At 46.4% G+C, this 18,878-nt stretch overlaps 1 protein-coding gene across 3 annotated transcripts; it reads right to left on the reverse strand.

Annotated features, from left to right (window-relative positions):
- On the reverse strand, nucleotides 1–16,984 carry si:dkey-96f10.1 (6-phosphofructo-2-kinase/fructose-2,6-bisphosphatase). Of its 3 annotated transcripts, none has more exons than XM_013271821.3 (14): nucleotides 16,566–16,984; nucleotides 7,380–7,505; nucleotides 5,693–5,789; nucleotides 4,792–4,858; nucleotides 3,902–3,976; nucleotides 3,760–3,816; nucleotides 3,324–3,445; nucleotides 2,381–2,588; nucleotides 2,145–2,291; nucleotides 1,952–2,056; nucleotides 1,576–1,705; nucleotides 1,239–1,301; nucleotides 995–1,059; nucleotides 1–712 (listed from the first exon to the last, which is right to left on the reverse strand). In XM_013271821.3, exons 1-14 carry the CDS (start codon nucleotides 16,648–16,650, stop codon nucleotides 653–655), a joined length of 1,407 nt encoding a protein of 468 aa, XP_013127275.1. In that variant the 5' UTR covers nucleotides 16,651–16,984; the 3' UTR covers nucleotides 1–652. The 3 variants fall into 3 exon arrangements, with proteins under 3 accessions (XP_013127275.1, XP_013127277.1, XP_013127276.1); XM_013271823.3 differs by lacking the exon at nucleotides 16,566–16,984 and adding an exon at nucleotides 16,099–16,268; XM_013271822.3 differs by lacking the exon at nucleotides 16,566–16,984 and adding an exon at nucleotides 10,898–11,127.
- Nucleotides 16,985–18,878: the final 1,894 nt, after the last annotated feature.

Here is an 18,878-nt window from a genome sequence, read left to right on the forward strand (position 1 = left end):
TTTTATCAGCATCGAGGCCCCAAGCACACGACTCAGGGAGGTTTGATTTCTGCCCTGGAAGAAGGCCCACAGGTGTGATGGTGGAAAAGTCCTGTTTTAATGGGTGAATGTGGTTTTAAGTGGTTGATTAGATCAGAATACAAATGATGGTACATTTACCACCAGAGCAAACATGACGGTTTTACTGTCAGGAATAAAAAAGTTTTCAGTGATTCTAAAAATCATATCAACCTGTCCTTTAAGGCTCTTTCAGCTTCGCTTCTGTAACAACTCTCTACGTCTGTGTGGACAGATAGCTTCCTACAATGATGGTTCGGACTGACACTGGTTACTGCACAGGTACAGGTGAGGGAGAGTCGAGGAGTAAAAACACGAGTGGTAACGCAGACCCCCCGGCACATGTTCAGCACTACTTTGTTTTGTTTTTCACAGTAGAAGAGTTGCCTTCGTCATCCTCGGCCCTGCGTTATAAAGTGCATCGACAACGGAAAGAGGCTACCACAGAGAAATGTCTCAGTGTTGTGAAGCTTCAAACTGTCACAACAGCAACAATCACAACAGCGATGATCTCTAAGATTACTTAAATTAAAAAACAATAAAAGGCCACTTTCCATCAGTGAATAAAAACGAGCTCCCTTCCGGCCGTCCTCCCCTAGATGTGTTCAGGGACCGTCTCCAGGGCCTCGGCTGGGTCTCGGTCCACGTCGACGTTCTGAGAAAGACAAACTCAAACTGAGTCTGATGCACAATCAGGGTGGCAGCGCTTTGAATCAATGCAGCTGCTTCATTTACTGATCTGTACGAATTATAAAAAGATACACACACGATTCTCGCATTTATTAAAACCATTAGTTCATGTTCGGCTTTCTGAGAATGACCGAGTGTGTGCGGTTCCTCTGCACCTCGGTCATTCTCAGGTTTCGGTAACACTATGACTCGTGCACGCGGCCCATTTGTGTTTAAAACAAAGAAGAAAAATCATATTCATATTTACCACCGGCTTGTCTCGGTGTGTGTTGACGGCCTCGATGTTCAGGAAGACAGATTCCACTTTGCAACCTGAGGGAAAAACAGAGGCTGTGATTGCACGTCGTGACTTCTACCACCAGCACGCCGTTTAAAAACGACTTTCATCATCTTACTTCATGTTTGCTAGTTTACGCTGCAGGACGAGCTTGTTTTAATGCTACCAACAGAGGAGGACGTTAAAAGCAGAGGCAGAAGAAGGCGAGACTGACCGTAAGCGACTGGAGTGAGTTTCAGAACCGTGTGCAGAGGACACTTCAGGTACGGCAGCTCGTCTGAACACAGAGACAGAAATGTTACACTTGTTTATCCACAGCATGACACAAGTTCTGATTCCTGCCATCGCGCTCTAACCACAGAAATAAACTCAGGGAATCTCTATCATCCTTTCTTTGTTTCATGAAGAAAGAAATCCAGTGAAAGATAAATATAAAGATGTGATCTTGTACTCTCAGCGGTGAGTTCATAGGGTGGTTTTAATCACTTTTCAATCACAAACATGAGCGTAAAGGCGAGCCTCAGCAAAGTCACTGCAGAAGAACCACTTACTAGCACTCTTGTCCAGGAAGTAGGCCAGCAGACACCTCATGACTGCCTGGTGACAGATGACTAGAACGTTCTCCTGCCTCTCCAGCTCCATGATGACCGGCTCCAGACGCTGAACGAGGTCCTCGTACGACTGAGACACACACAGTTAGATATCCGTCACTTTGCTGTCAACGAGTGAAGCTGAACGAGGCTCGTCTTGTCCTCAAACACTCGGATTTATCATCCGACTCAAATGGGACCAAATTTTTAAAAATTACTTTAATGTTTTATTCAGTAAGCGATGAAACATGCGGCCGAGACCTAAACTCATAGTGACTCCTGTTACACAGCAGCTGCCCCCTGCTGGCCAGCAGGTGTAAGCAGGGTCCACACCCACCTCTCCTTTAGGGTAGCGGTAGCGATACTTGTCTTGGTCCCTCAGTGCGAACTCCTCGGGGAAATGCTCCTGAATCTCCTCGTACGTCATCTCCTCACAAACACCCTGAAGTGAAACACAGGAAGACAGACTCGGACCGTTTCTTACAAACGAGCAGAAATCATCTACGCGAAGTGGCCATTTCTTTACGTACGGCGTCGATCTCATTGAGAGCTTTCCACTGTTCGTACTGGACTCCCAGAGCCTCTGCGGTCTGGATGGTCCTCTTCATGTGGCTCGTCCACACCTTCAGGTCGCTGATGCACTGCCCACGCATGTAGGTCCCCAGAGTGCTGGCAAACTGACCGACACGCAAGAGAAAAATCTCACTGACGACAACATGAACTGAGATGACGGGTGCATTTAAAAAAAATCAAACAAAAAACTAACCTTTGCCCCGCGAGAGGAAAGCCCAGAGTCGCCTCCGATGCGACCCACGAGGTTCAGTTCGCTCTCACCGTGGCGACACAGGTAGATGGACCTCGGGGTGACGTGGATGTTCATGAGGTAGTAGACGATCCGGCTCTGAATGTGGTCCTGGACCCGGTTCACCAGGTATCTGCTGCCCACGTTGAAGATTTTAATGTAAGACAAGTTCCTGCAGGAAGGCGAGGAGAGAGACGCAAAGTGTCAGCCCTCTTTAGCTTCCTGCCCTCTGCTGGACACAAACGGTTTATGTAACAAAGACACAGATCGCCCAGTCCGAAGACGCAGGACCAACAACCTGTCAGCCTCCTGAAGACACAGCGACGTATCAATGTGAAGCTCCTATAAAGATTTCATTCTTTAAAGTTGTTCATTTCTTCTGCCATCATATTTGTACTTAGTTACATTTGTACTTAATGCACATGTATTTGTTTTTTTCCTCAGTCTGGTGGATGCTCAGGGACGACTCAGAGTTCAGGATCTCGCCCAAGATTCAACCACAGACTGTCCCATTAGTGGGCAAACCGCTCAGCCTCCTGAGCCACAGTCATGTGAGGAATCCTGCCGTATTATTGGCTCGTGTTTGAGGAATCCACCGCGGCAACCACTGGAACGGCTGAGAGGTACAACCCGGAAAACTACAAAGCTCTCGCTCCACATTTTATTACAATTTAAACATATTGTCATATTTAATGGACTTCAGAGGCATCAACTCAAACAAATATTGACTGTGCAAACATTAGATTAATCTGATGATCATTTAATTCTAAATTGTCTGTGTAAAGTTATATTATTTGATTTAGCATGGACGATAGAAAGTGTGTGGCTGATCTGCCTCCACGCCCACGGTGAACCACGAGGTGTGGATGTAACTCAGAAGCTGGTTTTCCACAGCAGGGGTAGTCACCTGTCCTTGGTGTCATCCAGGGGGACGTAGGTCATCGTATAACATTCGATCCTCTTCAGGAAGTCGGCCACGGCCTCCTCTTTGTCACAGCCGGCGTAGTCCGGGCTGCTCAGCTTCACTTGCTGTTTTCAGGCAGAGAGAGTGGGAAAAGTCACGACTAAAGCACGACACATGCTGAGAGAGACGTGAGCTGCAGGCACAACATGAAGTCTGAAACCAGCCAAACTGAAGAGAAAACAAGAGAAAAGGACGGCGAAGCTGCAGGAAGGGTTTCTCCACATGTTTTTGTTGTGGAACAAAAACCAGTCCAGGTCCTGCCAAGACACCCGCCAGCTGGCACAGCGAGCTCGGTTCAGCCCGTTCCAACAAAAACAAACTGAAATCGCACCGGATCCCGGCTCCGAGCAGCGACTCGCCTCGGCCGCGGCTCACTTACTTTAATATTCTCAGCGATGATGTCGGGGTCGTCACATATCGACTCCACAAAGAAAACCTGAACAGGAAGGGAAACAGAACCTGTCACAGAGGTTTGACGTACACATTTCTATTTTTAATAAAGAAAAAGAAAGAAAGTTAACCTTGTAGCCGTTTTCTTTGGCGAAGTTCAGGATGACCTCTCTGCGGTCCTGGGTGGTGTTCGTAGCATCAAAAACCTTCAAGAGACAAACTTAATAAGCCCACACTGACCGACTTTAATAGCTGCTCATACAGGGATGTGAACATCACATAAACCCAACTTTTATTCACTGTAGAAAACAACAAACCCTTAAAACTGAGACTTTTTACAATTTCCTGAAATATAAGGCGTTTTTTTCCCTATTGAGATGCAAATAACCCCTAAAAATCCACGTAAAACACACGTGTTTCATGTTAGATCGATTTCATCGCATGGTCAATCTTTCTTTAGAACACACACACACACACACACACACACACGTGTACGTCAGGTAGTCATATCTTGCCCCTTACCCTAACCCAATTATAACCCTGTCACTAAAACCACATTTTAAGCCTAAAAATGCCTTCAAACTCATGGGGACCAGGATTTTGGTCCCCATGAGTTTAGTAAACTTCCAATTTTTGGTCCCCACAAAGATATGAATACACACACAGAGACACACAGACACACACACACGATCGTGTCTGTAGACTCAGAGATCGTATAACACGAGTAACTACAGGACGGCTGACTGAGTCGTACTTAAACGCATGTTTAATGTTAGCATCTTTAAAGAAGTTTGCAGCCACATTCACGCAGAGAAAGACCAACGCAGAGCAAACGCTGCAGCTTTTGTGCTGAAACAAAGTGCCGACTTCTCTTCACGGCGTTTTAGGCAGATCAGATTTGTCACTGTAATTTTTTGTTTGTGTGTCCACTACAAACAAAAATGTGCTGCTGAGCAGTTTGGAGGAAGCTGCTGTTTTATTAATATTTTTATTTAAAATTGGAAATGAAAGCTTGACTCACCACCACCTGACCCTGCTCCCTGGTGATGTACTCACACACATCTTGGAGGGCAGCGACGGCACAGGCCCTGCATGCAGACACAGAAACAGACACACTAATGATGTAGGACACTGTCAGCAGGCGGGACTCAGCCCTCATTTCTTTGGAAAGTAGGAAACAGCTTCAGCCATTCGTGCTGCATTTCCATGTATGTTTGCACATGTGTTGTGTTTCATGCACCTCAGTTATGCCAAAGAACAGCTGGACAGCAGTGAGTGTTTAAAGTCTGACACATTAAATACTGCTGTGCTCTGACCACTGTGAGGGTTACAAAAGCTCAATATCATGTGTGTGGATATTATCTGCAGGACATCAAATGTATGTTTTTTGTTTCCACGTTTTCAGCTTGGAGCGTGATGAGCAGCACCTGTGGTTCAGTGGCGGCAGAGGAGAGAGAGGAGTGTTACAGGTCAGCGTGACCGACTGAACACCTGCAGGGCCGAGATCGTGGACCGTGAGTTTGTCTCTTCAGTGAACTGCTCCAGCTCCACGTCTCACTTTGTGTCACAGATTATTTAAGACCAGTTTTTGACTCAACAACAAAAGTCTAAAAACAAAGTTTAAACAATTCTAACGAGCTTGAAAATGAATATTTGGTACGATAACTTTCAGTCTTTACGCCTAAACGACTCACAGCTCGGGTACAAGAACTGGACTGACAATGGGAGAAAAAAGTAGCAAATGTCCAAATAATAACTTTTAAAGACCTTCAGAGAGTTGGACACGTGTTGCTCACGAGCACTTTAAAAATGACGACGTAGTCTGGCTCCTCTGAAGCAACATGCTGTGTTTCAAAAACACAGCCTCACACAATAACACCTTAATGCTGAGGTGTGACAAACGTGCAGCTGAGGGTTCGTACTTGCGGATCTTCATGGCCTCCTCGTTGTCGGGTCTGAAGAACTCGTAGCTGTTGTAGGAGCACGTGGCCTGTCTGCGATACTGCCCCACATTAAACACTGGAACACACAGAAACACAATCCTGCTGACACAGTGACGGGGTCTGGATCTAACAGTAGCAATGAGCTCACACATAACACACCGCTAACAACGCTCAGAGGTTAGAGGTGAGGCCAGATTTAAAGCTAAACGTGCTAATGAGGATGCCATCTGCTGACTTTTAGCAGTGACCATCACAGGTTAGGAGAATGAGTCGTGAAGGATTATAACAACACAAACCACCCTCAGTGTGAAAGGAGCAGTATCTGTGGCTCACAGCAGCACACGTTCTAACCCACGATGCTTTCAGACGGCTGAAAAAGACCAAACTGCAGTTCCTCTAACGTCCAGCAGAGGCTCCAGCAGTCAGTCTGTCCCCATAGACCCGGGGTGGGCAACTCCAGGCCTCGAGGGCCGGTGTCCTGCAGGCTTTAGATGTGTCCTTGATCCAACACAGCTGCTTTAAATGGCTAAATGACCTCCTCAACATGTCTTGAAGTTCTGCAGAGGCCTGGTAACGAACTAATCGTTTGATTCAGGTGTGTAGACCCAGGGTGAGATCTAAAACCTGCAGGACGCTGGCCCTCCAGGCCTGGAGTTGGACACCCCTGCATAGACTCCCATGTTAAAACTTCATAGCAGACATAAGCATGTTTACAGCCTGACAGAACATCTGCTTCGGTCTCTATACACAAGCTCTGCTCCATAAAACTGGACAGCTTCACTGTGAACAGAACTGCAGATGGAAAACTCGTGTGGAGAATAACAGATTTTTGCATTGATGAAGAAGAAAGATAAATGATTTGTTAGTATGTGCACAGCTTCCAGCTGTTATGACCATGAGGAGGAGGATGGGAATCTCCTTACTATCATTTAAATGTCATCAACAGGCTCATCAGATCCATGCTGACTGTAATGAACTTTGTAGATCCTTGAAATCTGACAGTGTGAGGATCCTCTGAAGGATGTGCTGCTAACACAGGGGTGGGCAATCTCAGTCCACGAGGGCCGGTGTCCTGCAGGTTTTAGATCTCACCTTGGGTCAACACACCTGAATCACATGATTAGTTTGTTACCAGGCCTCTGGAGAACTTCAGGACATGTTGAGGAGCTAATTTAGCCATTTAAATCAGCTGTGTTGGTTCGAGGACACATCTAAAACCTGCAGGGACACCGGCCCTCGTGGACTGAGATTGCCCACCCCTGTGCTAACATGTTGGTGTCAAATACCACACAGCACCTTCAGAGTCCTGAGGAGGCCTCAGCGCCCTGGAAGTGTTTTGGCAACACACAGCAGACCAAATAAAGCCTCCGGACAGCCAGAAACACCGCGGCCAAAATGTTCCTTTGCTCTGGTCTCCATCTCTGTAACATGCCTGTTTATTCACAAACCTTTGACCTGAAAAACTTTATTACTCTGCTGCTCAGTCAGAGCGAGCACGTCTGTTTGAAGGTTTACAGAAATCACTCCAACCTGCATCAAACAGAGCAGCACCTCTGAACATGAGCTGCGGTACATTAAAGAAGAACACCTCACACTAACAGATGTGTTTCCATCTGTGTGACGACGACCTGGTGTTCCAGTTTAGCCCCGCCCTGTCAGCCGATACCTTTGGTTTTGACGCCGATCCAGTTCAGGTACCTGGTGAGCTTCGTGGAGATGTAAGTTTTCCCTCGTGCCGGCAGGCCCACCATCACGATCATGGTCGGGGAGTTGGTGAACTGGGGCACCGAGGCTGAAACGTACAAACACAAAGACGGTGACTACAGGTGTGCGAGGAGGAACACACACGGACGTTTCAAAGAAGCCGTAATGACGAACATTTCAAAAACATATCAGTCTAATAAATACTGACACAAACCTGCAAAATACTCCAGCTACTACATTACAATGCTAGCACTCTGTTTAATCACTGACTTGCACACTTCCTCGAGTGCAGGATCTCTACAGATGGCCCCGCCCCTCCCTGAGCCTGGTTCTGTCGGAGGTTTCTTCCTGTTAAAAGGGACTTTTTTCTTCCCACTGTCGCCAAAGTGCTTGTTTAAAGGGGGCCATATGATTGCATCTGCATCTGAACACAGCCAAGACCAAGGAGATGGTGATCGACTTCAGGAGAACAAAGCGACCTGAGCACTCTACCCTCTGCATTGATGGGGAGGAGGTAGAAAGGGTAGAAAGCTTTAAGTTCCTCGGAGTCCACATCTCGGCCGACCTTACCTGGTCCACAAACATCTCCCACCAGGTAGGGAAAGCACAACAAAGGCTGTACTTCCTCAGGAAACTACGTCAGGCCCAATCACCCCAAAGACTGCTAGTAAACTTCTACAGCTCCACCTTCTGACTCACTGCTGCAGACTCTGGTTCAACTGCTGCACCGCGGAGGACAAAAGGAAGGGTGGTGAGGGCAGCAGAGCGGGCAATCGGCACTTCACTAACCCCCCTCAGAGACATTTATACTGGCAGACTTCAGCAGAAAGCCAGCATCATCATCAAGGACCCCTCACACCCTGGACACTCACTCCCCCCCCCCTCTGGTAAACGCTACAGGTCCATCAGGTCGAAGACAAAGAGACTCAACAGAAGTTTTTACCCACAGGCTGTCAAACATGCCCTACCTCCACCCTGATTGGAGGATAACTGCACTGCCAACACTCATGGACATTACACCTTATTTATAAACTGTATTTCTGTTTATACTTCAATGCAACCAACATCCTTACCTCTTTAAACTGTATTTATTATAACCTTATTTAGTATAGTTCCAACAGCACCCCCCCACTCAATGTGCAATATCACTGATCACACTGCACCTCTCAATGCACCTGCTAGTTAGATGGCATGTATGTGTATGTATATAGATGTAAGCGTGTATGTGGAAATATGTGTGTGTGTGTACGGATGCAAATATGTATATATACACACACATATATGTATGTATGTGCGTGTATGTTTGCAGGTGTATGTGTAACTTGTACATATCTTTCTTGTGTAAATGTAAATTTGTCTGTCACTGTGTAAATACTTATGCTATTGTGTACTCCACACACATGGAGAGATGCCAAACTGCCTTTCACTGTTCTTGTAACAGTGACAATAAAAAGCTATTCTATTCTATTCTATTCTATTGTTGGGTGTTCTTTTAATAAATAAATACATTTAATTAACCGTTTATAAATTAATGTCTGTGTTTTTTGTGTTAAAATGTATCAAAGACATTAAAACTACTTCATTTTTATTTCATTCGTTTCTTTGACGCCTCGGTCTCATCTCTTACGCTCATCATCTTGATTTAAAGCTGGATGTGAAAAGTTTAAGTGGAAGAAGCTAAAGCGTGGCTGTGAAGGAGAGGCAGCAACAACACAACGATGTTCGGCTCATCTCGTAAACAATCTCTGACTGCAGCTTTCATTCTCTGTGACGTCAGTACAAGTGTACGACTGAGGGTTAGAGCTGGACTAAATGTTATTCTGGTGATAAGAAGGAACACCGTCTGACCGCGAGTCATTTTTCAGAGTCACAGGCTGTAATCTTTCCTCCCACAGACACAGAAACACGTTCGCCGTACAGAAAGGAGGTGATTTTAAGCTCACGGCGAGCTTCTCTCTTCTGTGATCTCTTCAGTTTCATCCGTGTTTGTTTCCCCCGTTTCTGCACTTTACTGCAGTTTAAGTAGGAAGTGTAGCTGAATTCAGTGTGAAGCTTACTGTTGTTCTTTTAAATACGTGCAGCGTTTTCTTCTCATTTACTGGCTTTTTCCACATCAGCAGTATATCTGATTTCTTTGATTTCTGTTTTATTTGCTGTTGTTGGCTTTTGTAAAGCACGCTGTGTTTGTGTGTCTGTTGTATATAAATACATCTCACCTGATTACTGATTGAAAATAATGTGAAGTTAAGACCCCCCCAAAAAATGAGTCCTTTTGCATAAATCATCCTAAAACCACTCAGACCCATCTTGTGACATCTCCACCTCCACAGCTCCAACCGCAGGCTGCAGACACTGACTGCACAGACGGGGCAGTCACACGGGAAAATGTCACACGTATTCTTTGGTAAAAGATCCAAATAAAAAAACCAAATAAAAACTTTAGCACAGACTCAGAAAGCAGCAGTGAGAAACAGCACTGGTTAGGAAGGTGTTCACATGCGGTGAGGAACAGTGAGTTTCCTCTTTAGTGTGTCTGAGCTCAGCTTTAGGTCAGGTGTTTGCCTGCTGCTGTCGCCCCCTCGTTGTTAGGCTGCCTGTTTGATGCTTACAAAGCTGCAACATCTGAGTGAATGCTTTCAGGGAAGATCTCAGAGGAACCTGACATTCGTCTGTTTCTTCTTCTGACAGCTGCTCTGTGTGGGATCTTACTTTCAGCTCACCCCAACCGTCGAGCTCCGTCACAACAGCCCTCTGCATGCACTCCTCCTCAGATATATACAGATGTCACATCAGCAGCAGAAATGTGGACTTTACCGCAGAGAATTAGCAGCTACACGAGCGCTCTGCTGCTTTGCTCTGAGGTCAGAGTCAGACACTCCTGCACTGACTGTGGTGGGAATTTTTTCCTTTAATGGGGGGGTGAAGATCGGAAAATTGCCACCCAATCAGAAGCTAGAAATGATTCTGGTGTTTTTTTCTGCGCTACCGGTTAAACAAAAACAAAACCATGTGGTCCTGACGTTTGATTGGGTGGGCAAAACGCCCGTTTGGGCAGGCTGAGCCTCGCCACACACACTTGTCCAAGTCCACCAACAGCCTGGTTTTCATACTCTTTCAAACGTTTCCATCAAAATATTTTGTTATTGTGATTTTTTTAGATGTTTAGTTTCACTTTGTACTTTACAAAATTCTTTAAATGCACATTTGTCGTGTTATTGTTGACGATCTGAGTCTGTCCTGACCGCACTGCACGCAATCACACAGCGACCCTTTAGGGTGAATGGCCGTCAGGTCACACACACACACACACACACACACACACACACACACACACAAATCTGCTGAATTCACACAAGCTGTTCTGAAGAAAACACAAGTATCAGCATGTCAAAGCAAAATAAGGCGTCACAGCGAAACAACGTGTGTGTGTGTGTGTGTGTGTGTACACACATGTGCTGCATGTGTGCGTTGTGTACTTACAGCCTCTCCGTCTGTTCAGCCTGCTCTGCATCCATGGACCCCAGGTCTTCTCCAGAGGATTCTGAGTGAGTGTTTGCGACATGGCTTCAACAGCCAGGTGTGCGTCTGTGTGTGTGAACCTCTCCTCTGTATCTACGCTGTGTGTGTGCGCGTCTGTGTGTGTGAACAGGAGGACGGGATAAAGGCGCTCTCCCAGCTGTGTTCAGATTTTGAACTTTCTCACACCACATCAGAGTGGGAGGAGCTTCAGCAGCACTTCAACAGCTAACACACCTGTTTGGTTTGTGCCAGAGAATGCGGTGCCTCTGATTGGTCGGCTGGCCTGTCAGTCAGTAAAAGACACTACGATGAGGTCATCCACCAATCACCATGTGCTGCGGTAAACTTTGCCCTGGCACACAGGAAGTGGTGTAACGTGACAAACGGGTAACGACCATGCTGAGCGGCTCTATTGTGATTCTATCAGCTGACACCCAATGAAAGCAGCCGAGCCCTGTGTGTGTGTCACATGACCTAGGTCTTCATTAATATCAACCATGTGGGTGGTGACTGACTTGTTGTATTTAAATCCAGTCCTGAGATAACTACTCTTTCTGACTGACTGACACACACACACACACACACACACACACACACACACACACACAGCAGGGGGTCAGGGGATTACTAATGACTGTGAATGTAATTAAAAAGGAACAAGAACAGAAAATCCAAACTCCTGCTGCACAAAATTCATTAAATGTATTTTAAATGTAATTATTAGAGGCAGCCATGTTTTTGCATGTGTGGAAAACAACTCTACCAAACAAAAGATGCATTAACAAATGAGTGGATCAGACTGAAATGATCAGACTGTGCCTGGACATCCTGACCTTTCTGCATTAAAGATCACTAATCCACCTTCATGTGATTTACAGGGCTGTGCACACGTCTTGATTTTGCTTCCAAGGAGCCAAACAGGTTTTTTCTCTCTTTTTGCTGCTATTTCAGCCATTTTCAGTCCACTCCTTGTACCTGAACATTTTCAGAGGAATGTTTTAACTGCTGACCAATGAATCATTCAGTGAACCCAACTCCAGGCACTTTATTACGACTCATGTGTCACAAAACATGCCAAAGACCACACCGTCTGACATGCATAAAACAGTATGTTTGCACCAATAAACTCATTTCCAAAGAGCTGTTGGATAAAATCTTAGCATATCTAAGCAAAGTGTTCAGTGTGTCGTTAAAAAATAAATAAATAAATGAAGAAACCGAGGACAAACCCCAGAGGAGAGGCTGAGGTAGGACTGCACGGTTACAGCTTAAATGATAATCGCCATCATTGTGATCAATACTGAGACCACAAATATTTGTCACGATTAACAAAATGTGTGTTACACTGTAAACAAATCTCTGCATTGCTGTAAAAGAGTCTGGTGACCTCAGCACGTCTGAGCTGCACTGCATCGTTGGCTTTAATGCATTAATTATGTTAATGGAGTCTTTGCTGATGGAGTCCCTCAGCTGGCTGAAGAAGTTTGGTGTTGTTTGTGCTGCAGACGCAACTCTGCAGCACTCTGTGCATGTGATGCCTTCATGTTTAACATCAGCTGCCTTAAAAATGAAGTATTACCAAACACCATGTCTGCAGTGCCGGACATGGATACATTTTCAGTGTTACTGTTGCAGGAAGCTTCGCACTGCATGGAGCAGGGAAAGGCTGTGATAGGCTCATGTAGACGGGTGGTCGGCTGCTTATTTAGGGAGTGATTGGCTTGCCTTTGCTTTGATGGCTCATTTAATTCTGGGAAGTGAAATACAAGTAATTGTGCAGCCCTTGGCCAACGTGTGCCAAATTACATGCAGAAATCTGTGAAACACGGTGGAGGTTCTGTCATGGTTCGGGCTGCAGTGGAGCGAGTGGTGTTTGCTAAAACTGATGGACTTCTAAATGCAGCGGCCATATAAAGCCATCTGCAAAGCACCCGACTGGGAGTAGGAGAATACATGCAGTAAAAATATACCCAGGCAGGAAAACAGAGTGGAACACTGCCATCAGACTGGGCTCCACAGAGTCCACACCTCAACGTTATTACAGCAGTGTGGGATCATCCTGACGGAGGACAGGACAAAAAGCAGAAACATCCTGAGAAGAGCTCTGAACGTCCTTCTAGAAGCCTGAAGAAAAATGACTGAAGACACTTAAATGACAGAAATCTACCTGAGAGAGTTCAGACTGCTGGGAAATAAAGGCGATCATACCAAAATATTCATTTTACATTCACAGAAATCCTTTTTTGCCTTATATGTTTTTATTCCATGCATCTTTTTGAACATTCTTCAATAAATCGTTACATCCATTTTCCGGCAAAATATAGAGAAATGAAATTGGCTCACGATTGCTGCACGGTGCTGAACGTCATTCCTTTGCGAGTTAAGCAACATTAAAAAAAAGTTTATCTAATCTCCTTTCAGCAGATTGTTCTTATTTACAGTCGAGTTAGCTCCTCCTGTCCTGCTCTCCGTCTCACAGAGTGACGCAGACAGACGGAGGAGGAGGGACGTTATAATAATTATGCAGCTGAAGTCTACATGTTGCTTTACCGTAAGTGCATAAAACGGCGCTCAGCAGACATTACACCAGACGTGACGAGGGCGAGCGAGAGAGATTAAGAGGGAAGCGAGAAGGGAAACTGAGCTCTTCAGTCAGGTCAGGTCGAAGTATGAATCCGACTTCTACCTGACATGATTGTCAAGCTCCCAAAAATTAATTATTACAGATATCAATTTTTTTTTTTGTCAAAGCTAGCGTTCAGAGACAGTAACCAACAGTGGCCACAAGATGGCAGTAAATGACAGGACGGCAGCAAACAGGCGTTGCAAGCTCGCTGACAGGACGGCGCGCTGTTCTGAGGAGTGAGGAGACAGACGGCTTCCACTCGTCTCCTCAGCGCGATGCTGCCATAAACACATAAAAGCCTGAACGCAAACAGAAAGCTTATCTAAGGTATCTAAGGTGGACCTTTGCACACAGTCCAAGGGAGGCATCTTTAGATTAAACACCCGTCACACTACATCCTGTTACCGTCCTCGACTGCACGCTGCAGCAGACACAAAGCTTTGTACAGAACTGAAACTGAACTCAGAACCTTTTCGCTGTGATCCAGCGGTGCTAACCACTGCACCACTGCACCAGTGGCCAGCTGGAGTTCTGTGGGGAGTTTGCGTGTTGTCCACATGTCTGCGTGGGTTCTTGGCGAGTACTCGAGCTTCCCACGGTCACAAAAACATGGATCCATCCATGGATCCATCCATGGATCCATCGATTCCCACACGTGGGAAATTTGTTTCCCACGTGTGGGACTAATAAAGGTTATCTTATCTTATCACTGACTTTTATTTGAATTTTGGGGGCAAATAAACGAGAGTTAAATAAAGGAAAAACATGTCATTTTGGTGGTTTGGGTCTGACTATAGCTTCTACACACAAGTTAAAATATTAATGATGTGTATTACTGACAGAACATATAAAAAGAGAGGAGGCTAAACATAAGCAGCTCCTGCAGCGAGCGGCATGCTGATGTTTACTCTGCTGAAACTCCCAGTGAGCAAACAGGAGCTGGGTCACATGTGAAACGCACATCTGCTCAAGTCATCAACGGCTCTGAGAAGTTGAAGTTGAGCAAGAACATTTCCTACGAAGTCACGCTTCCTGTTCCCACGTCACAGTTTTCTTCAACAGTGAGTCGAACACTAAAAACCAAAGAATCTGAGGTCAGAGTTCATCAGTTTTCATCTACCGAGGTTTCAAAAAAAAAAAAAAGACTACGTCTCTTCTGCAAACTTAAAGTTTATTTTCAGGCCTGAGTACTTCATTAATATTTTAGTGGCTCTGTAGTTTAGTGGTTTACACCGAGCACGGCAAAGATCCTCGGTCTTTGATTATTTCTAAATGACTGAACTTGGACACAATCTGAATCCATCCACAAGTCAGATTTCTTAAGAGTTTCAGTGAAAACCAGCAAAGCATTGTTGTCTTCATGCCTCTTCCTTCCTTCATGAAAGGAAGCTGTGTGAAAGGCATGCAGTGCATCAGCCGTAGGAACTCCAATCTCCTCAGCCGGCGTTTTCAGATTTATACAAAAAGTTACATTTTAGTCAGGACTGAAAACAGAGACCAAAAATGCCTTTGGGAATTTTATCAGCTTGGAGTGGACAAAAGTCACATTTATTAGTTTAAAAAAGAAACCCACCCAGGACTGGACCAGAGACCAAGTTACATCCATGACAGAGCAAACCAGCCGAGAGAGACAAGTATTCACTGCTATACTTAACTCAACATAAACACGTCTTTTAAAAGGGCTGCACACCTACACGTTACAGTCGTTGCGAGCTTGAATCATGTCAACACGAAGGAAACCATCACAGAGCTTCAGTCACACACAAGCTGCCACAGTTTCTCAGGCTGTTGACCAAACAGACCTCAGAGTGGAAAGACCTCCCTGCAGTCGGGACGTGAACTTTGTCGTCATTAATTGAAGTGAAACCAAAATCATGCAGGAAATTTCAATTTTACTATATTTTTAGACATGAGCGACATGCTGCAACCTGCTGTTGGTTTGATACATGACCACGGCCTGAAGTTTAAAAAAGCACGGCGTACATCAGTCACCATTCCTCAGGCCTGACCGCATGACGTACTGCAGATGATCCTGCTCTCAACTACATATTTGCTTCTTATCACAGGAGTGAAACCCAGCACTGACACGGTGGCGATTAAGGCCCAGACGTGCTGACCATGCAGTGAGCTGTACCCACGCCACCACGCTGCAGAACATCCATCGCTCACACATTGATAAGTAAAGAGTCCAAAGACAGGACCTGCTGCTGTTCAACTGCGGTTTTGTAACCGTGAAAAGAAAAGTGGCCGTGTGAGCACGCGCTGCCCGACACCGCAGGCTCAAAGTAGTCTCCACCGTTTCCTAAATTATTAATTATGCCCAGGTCTCCATTCTTTCACTCCTCCAGCATTAAAAGGTGCCCACACTCGGATTTCTGCCCGCGGCCTCTCAGACAGCGGGTCCGGCCCTGCATCGGCTCTCACTTCACGTGACCATCGAGCCAGACTTCAGGTGTTTTCACCAAAAATAGTCACGTGTGTGACCTGGGGGAGGGTCAGTGCGTGCGTTTCTCTGAATGAGGGAAACAAACCTCACCTGTGCTCTCACACCGCACGCGCCGCCGTCGCATGGGATGCGCGCTTTGCTCCCTGGACTCCATTCCCCACGCGGGTCGTGTCTTATCAAACCAGCAGCACCACCCAGCACATGCCTGACAGCAGCTCCGCGCGCTGTGCCATATGTGCGCGCTCACAGCAGGCCCGATATATCACAGTCCTTATATAATGTGTGTGTGCGCGCGCACGCTGATTGGCTTTAACAGCATTTCTGATGATGATGATGATGATAACGCCCTCTGCTCACTAATCAATGACATTATCCACAGTTTGCGTCACGGTGACGCGCACGCGCACACACTGTGTTGTGGGAATGAATGAAATAAGAGGAAGTGTGTGTGTGTGTGTGTGTGTGTGTGTGTGTGTGTTTGTGTGTGTGTTTTATTACATAACCAGGCTGCTATTCTTACAACCCGGTCATGCGCAGTGCGCGTGCCCGTCACTCACCGTGCGGCCGTTGGAACCGGAGCGTCCTCCCCGCGGCCCCCTGCGTGTCTCCTCCGGCTGCTGTGATCCGCTCTCCGTTCATCATCCCGCAGATCTGCTCGTGGCTCACCGCGTGGCAATATCTGTTTGCGTGTTATGACTCCGTGCCTGCTGCATGCAGCCACGGTGCGTGTCTCTGCCCGCTCAGGCAGCGTGGAGCCAGCCGGGCGCTGCTGGGCGGAGCGGAGAGGCCGGTCCTCGTTGTCACAGACTAACTAGTCCTGCAGGTTTAACGTCTCGCGCCTCTTTGTCATTATAAACATCAGCACGAGCCCGTGCGTTAATGACGCGCCCATCGTGTGCCACGCCTCCTCCTCCTCTTTGTCCTTCCTGTGAGGATCGTCGTGATGCTGCGCGCGCCCTGCTCTCACCTCGTTGCCGTCATCCTGTCACAGTCTTAAAGGGGCCCCCCCCCCCGACACTGTTTCCCTAAAGGTCACGGGACTGTTTCGTGTGGAAGACGCTTGGTCACGTGCTTCTTGGCCGTTAAGGAGCTGGTTTGTTTGTCGGCGAGAATGCACCCAACCCCCACACCCTCCGACCCCCGAGGGCCCCTGAGGCCCTCTGCACTGCTTTCACTTTCCAGGACAGCTGAGCCAGAGTCAGGCAGAACTCACTGCTGAGAGTTAAAAGTCAGACACAGGAGCAGGAAATCCTTTCCCATGGTGATTGTCTCTGAGTTGGACATACACAGTTTGATCCACCCGTCAGACACAGTGCCCCACATTTGATTGTCTTTAGCAGAGTCTCGCAGAAATCGTGTGGACCTGAACATGATTAATAAATCTGCACAAATATGATTACAGAGACGATACAGGACACGTGACATCCTAAACACTTTAGCTTCCAGGATTAGAAAATAGTCCTCAGATAAAATACTGAACATCTGTCCTGCAGAGTTTGTAAATTCGTGTCAGCATTATTAATGTGTCTCACTCAGACATACTCTTCCTTGTTCCGTAGTTAGTTTGCTGGGATCTGCTCTTCCTAACTGTACATGATGATATGTGCTTTAACAGTTCTTCCAGAATCAGAAAGAACGGCCTTATGCTGAGATTTGGTGAAGGGCTGTGTAGACAGTAGTCTGTATGTGGCTGGAAAGAGAAATGTAGAAATGGGACATTATGTAATTATCAGGACAAAAAGTAGGATATGAGAAAATGTAAATACAGAGGAAATACATTCTCACAAAGGTGCAGCATGATTACTAAAAGCTGTGACAGCCTGCACAGTTCTATATGTGACCACAGGGAGGTGCTGTGACAGGCAATGTGGCCTTTCTAATTGAATAAGTGATGGTAGCATGGCGGCTGGTCGTTACCTGCCAGCAGGTGTTCTTATTTTTTAGCTGGGATGTTTCTGTGGGAAATAATGCACACTGTAGGCACATGTATGAGTGAGTGGAGGGAAGGTAACCCAGACCAAGGCGGGCACTAATGGGGATCTTTATAGATTAGATACGTCAGGTTTTCTCCACCGTGTCTGTATTTAGCAGCGTCATTCCAGTTTTCCTTACAGATTCACATCCAGCTGAGCAGAAAATTGTGATGCATTCTTTTGGAATCATTGGTCTGATAATCCTACTTAACTAGTCTGCAGCTGTTCATCTTCTGTTGACTCACAGCTTTGAGCCTAACTCGTCTCCACCCACTGTAAAAGTTTGAAAAATGGAGGTGTGGGGCAGGAGAGGCAGACGTGTGGCAGACGTTTCTCCAGAACAGAAAGAAATGGAGGGAATTATATTTAGCTTACAATATGTGTTATCAGTGCATGTGTGAGTTCAGGGTGGTTATGGCCTTTGGGAAGGAACTGGAGGAAACGGAAGGAATAAATGTCCATCAGGGAGGGGAGAGGGCAGCCGATGATCTTTTGTGCTGTCTTGACCACACTCTGAAGCCTCACTCTATCTGCCTTGGTGCAGCTGCCGTACCATACCGTGATGCAGTATGTCCGCAGGCTCTCAATGGACGAGCGGTAGAAGGTCAGCAGCAGGTTGGAGTTCAGCTTGTACTTCCTGAGGACTCTCAGGAAGTGCAGCCGCTGTTGGGCCTTCTTGACGTCTGCTGAGATGTTGTCTGTCCAGGAGATGTCAGCAGAGATGAGGACACCAAGGAACCGGAAGGTGTGGACCCTCTCCACACACTCCCCGTTGATGTAAAGGGGGGCTAAGTCAGTGCTGTGCCTCCTGAAGTCAACAATGAGCTCTTTGGTTTTCTTGGTGTTCAGTGCCAGGCTGTTCTCTGAACACCATGCTGCCAGCTTCAGGACTTCCTC

Source organism: Oreochromis niloticus, linkage group LG20, assembly GCF_001858045.2.
Source record: "Oreochromis niloticus isolate F11D_XX linkage group LG20, O_niloticus_UMD_NMBU, whole genome shotgun sequence".
In the NCBI taxonomy this organism is placed as follows: Eukaryota; Metazoa; Chordata; class Actinopteri; order Cichliformes; family Cichlidae; genus Oreochromis; species Oreochromis niloticus.

What these genes read in the sequence shown, in the direction of transcription:
- si:dkey-96f10.1 (XM_013271821.3), bottom strand. Translation starts at nt 16,650, where the DNA reads ATGATGAACGGAGAGCGGATCACAGCAGCCGGAGGAGACACGCAGGGG. An exon ending in GGGAGCAGGGTCAGGTGGTG is followed by an intron (nt 3,977 to 4,791) that starts GTGAGTCAAGCT and finishes TGTCTCTTGAAG; the next exon opens with GTTTTTGATGCTACGAACAC. An exon ending in ACTCACTCCAGTCGCTTACG is followed by an intron (nt 1,060 to 1,238) that starts GTCAGTCTCGCC and finishes TTTTTCCCTCAG; the next exon opens with GTTGCAAAGTGGAATCTGTC.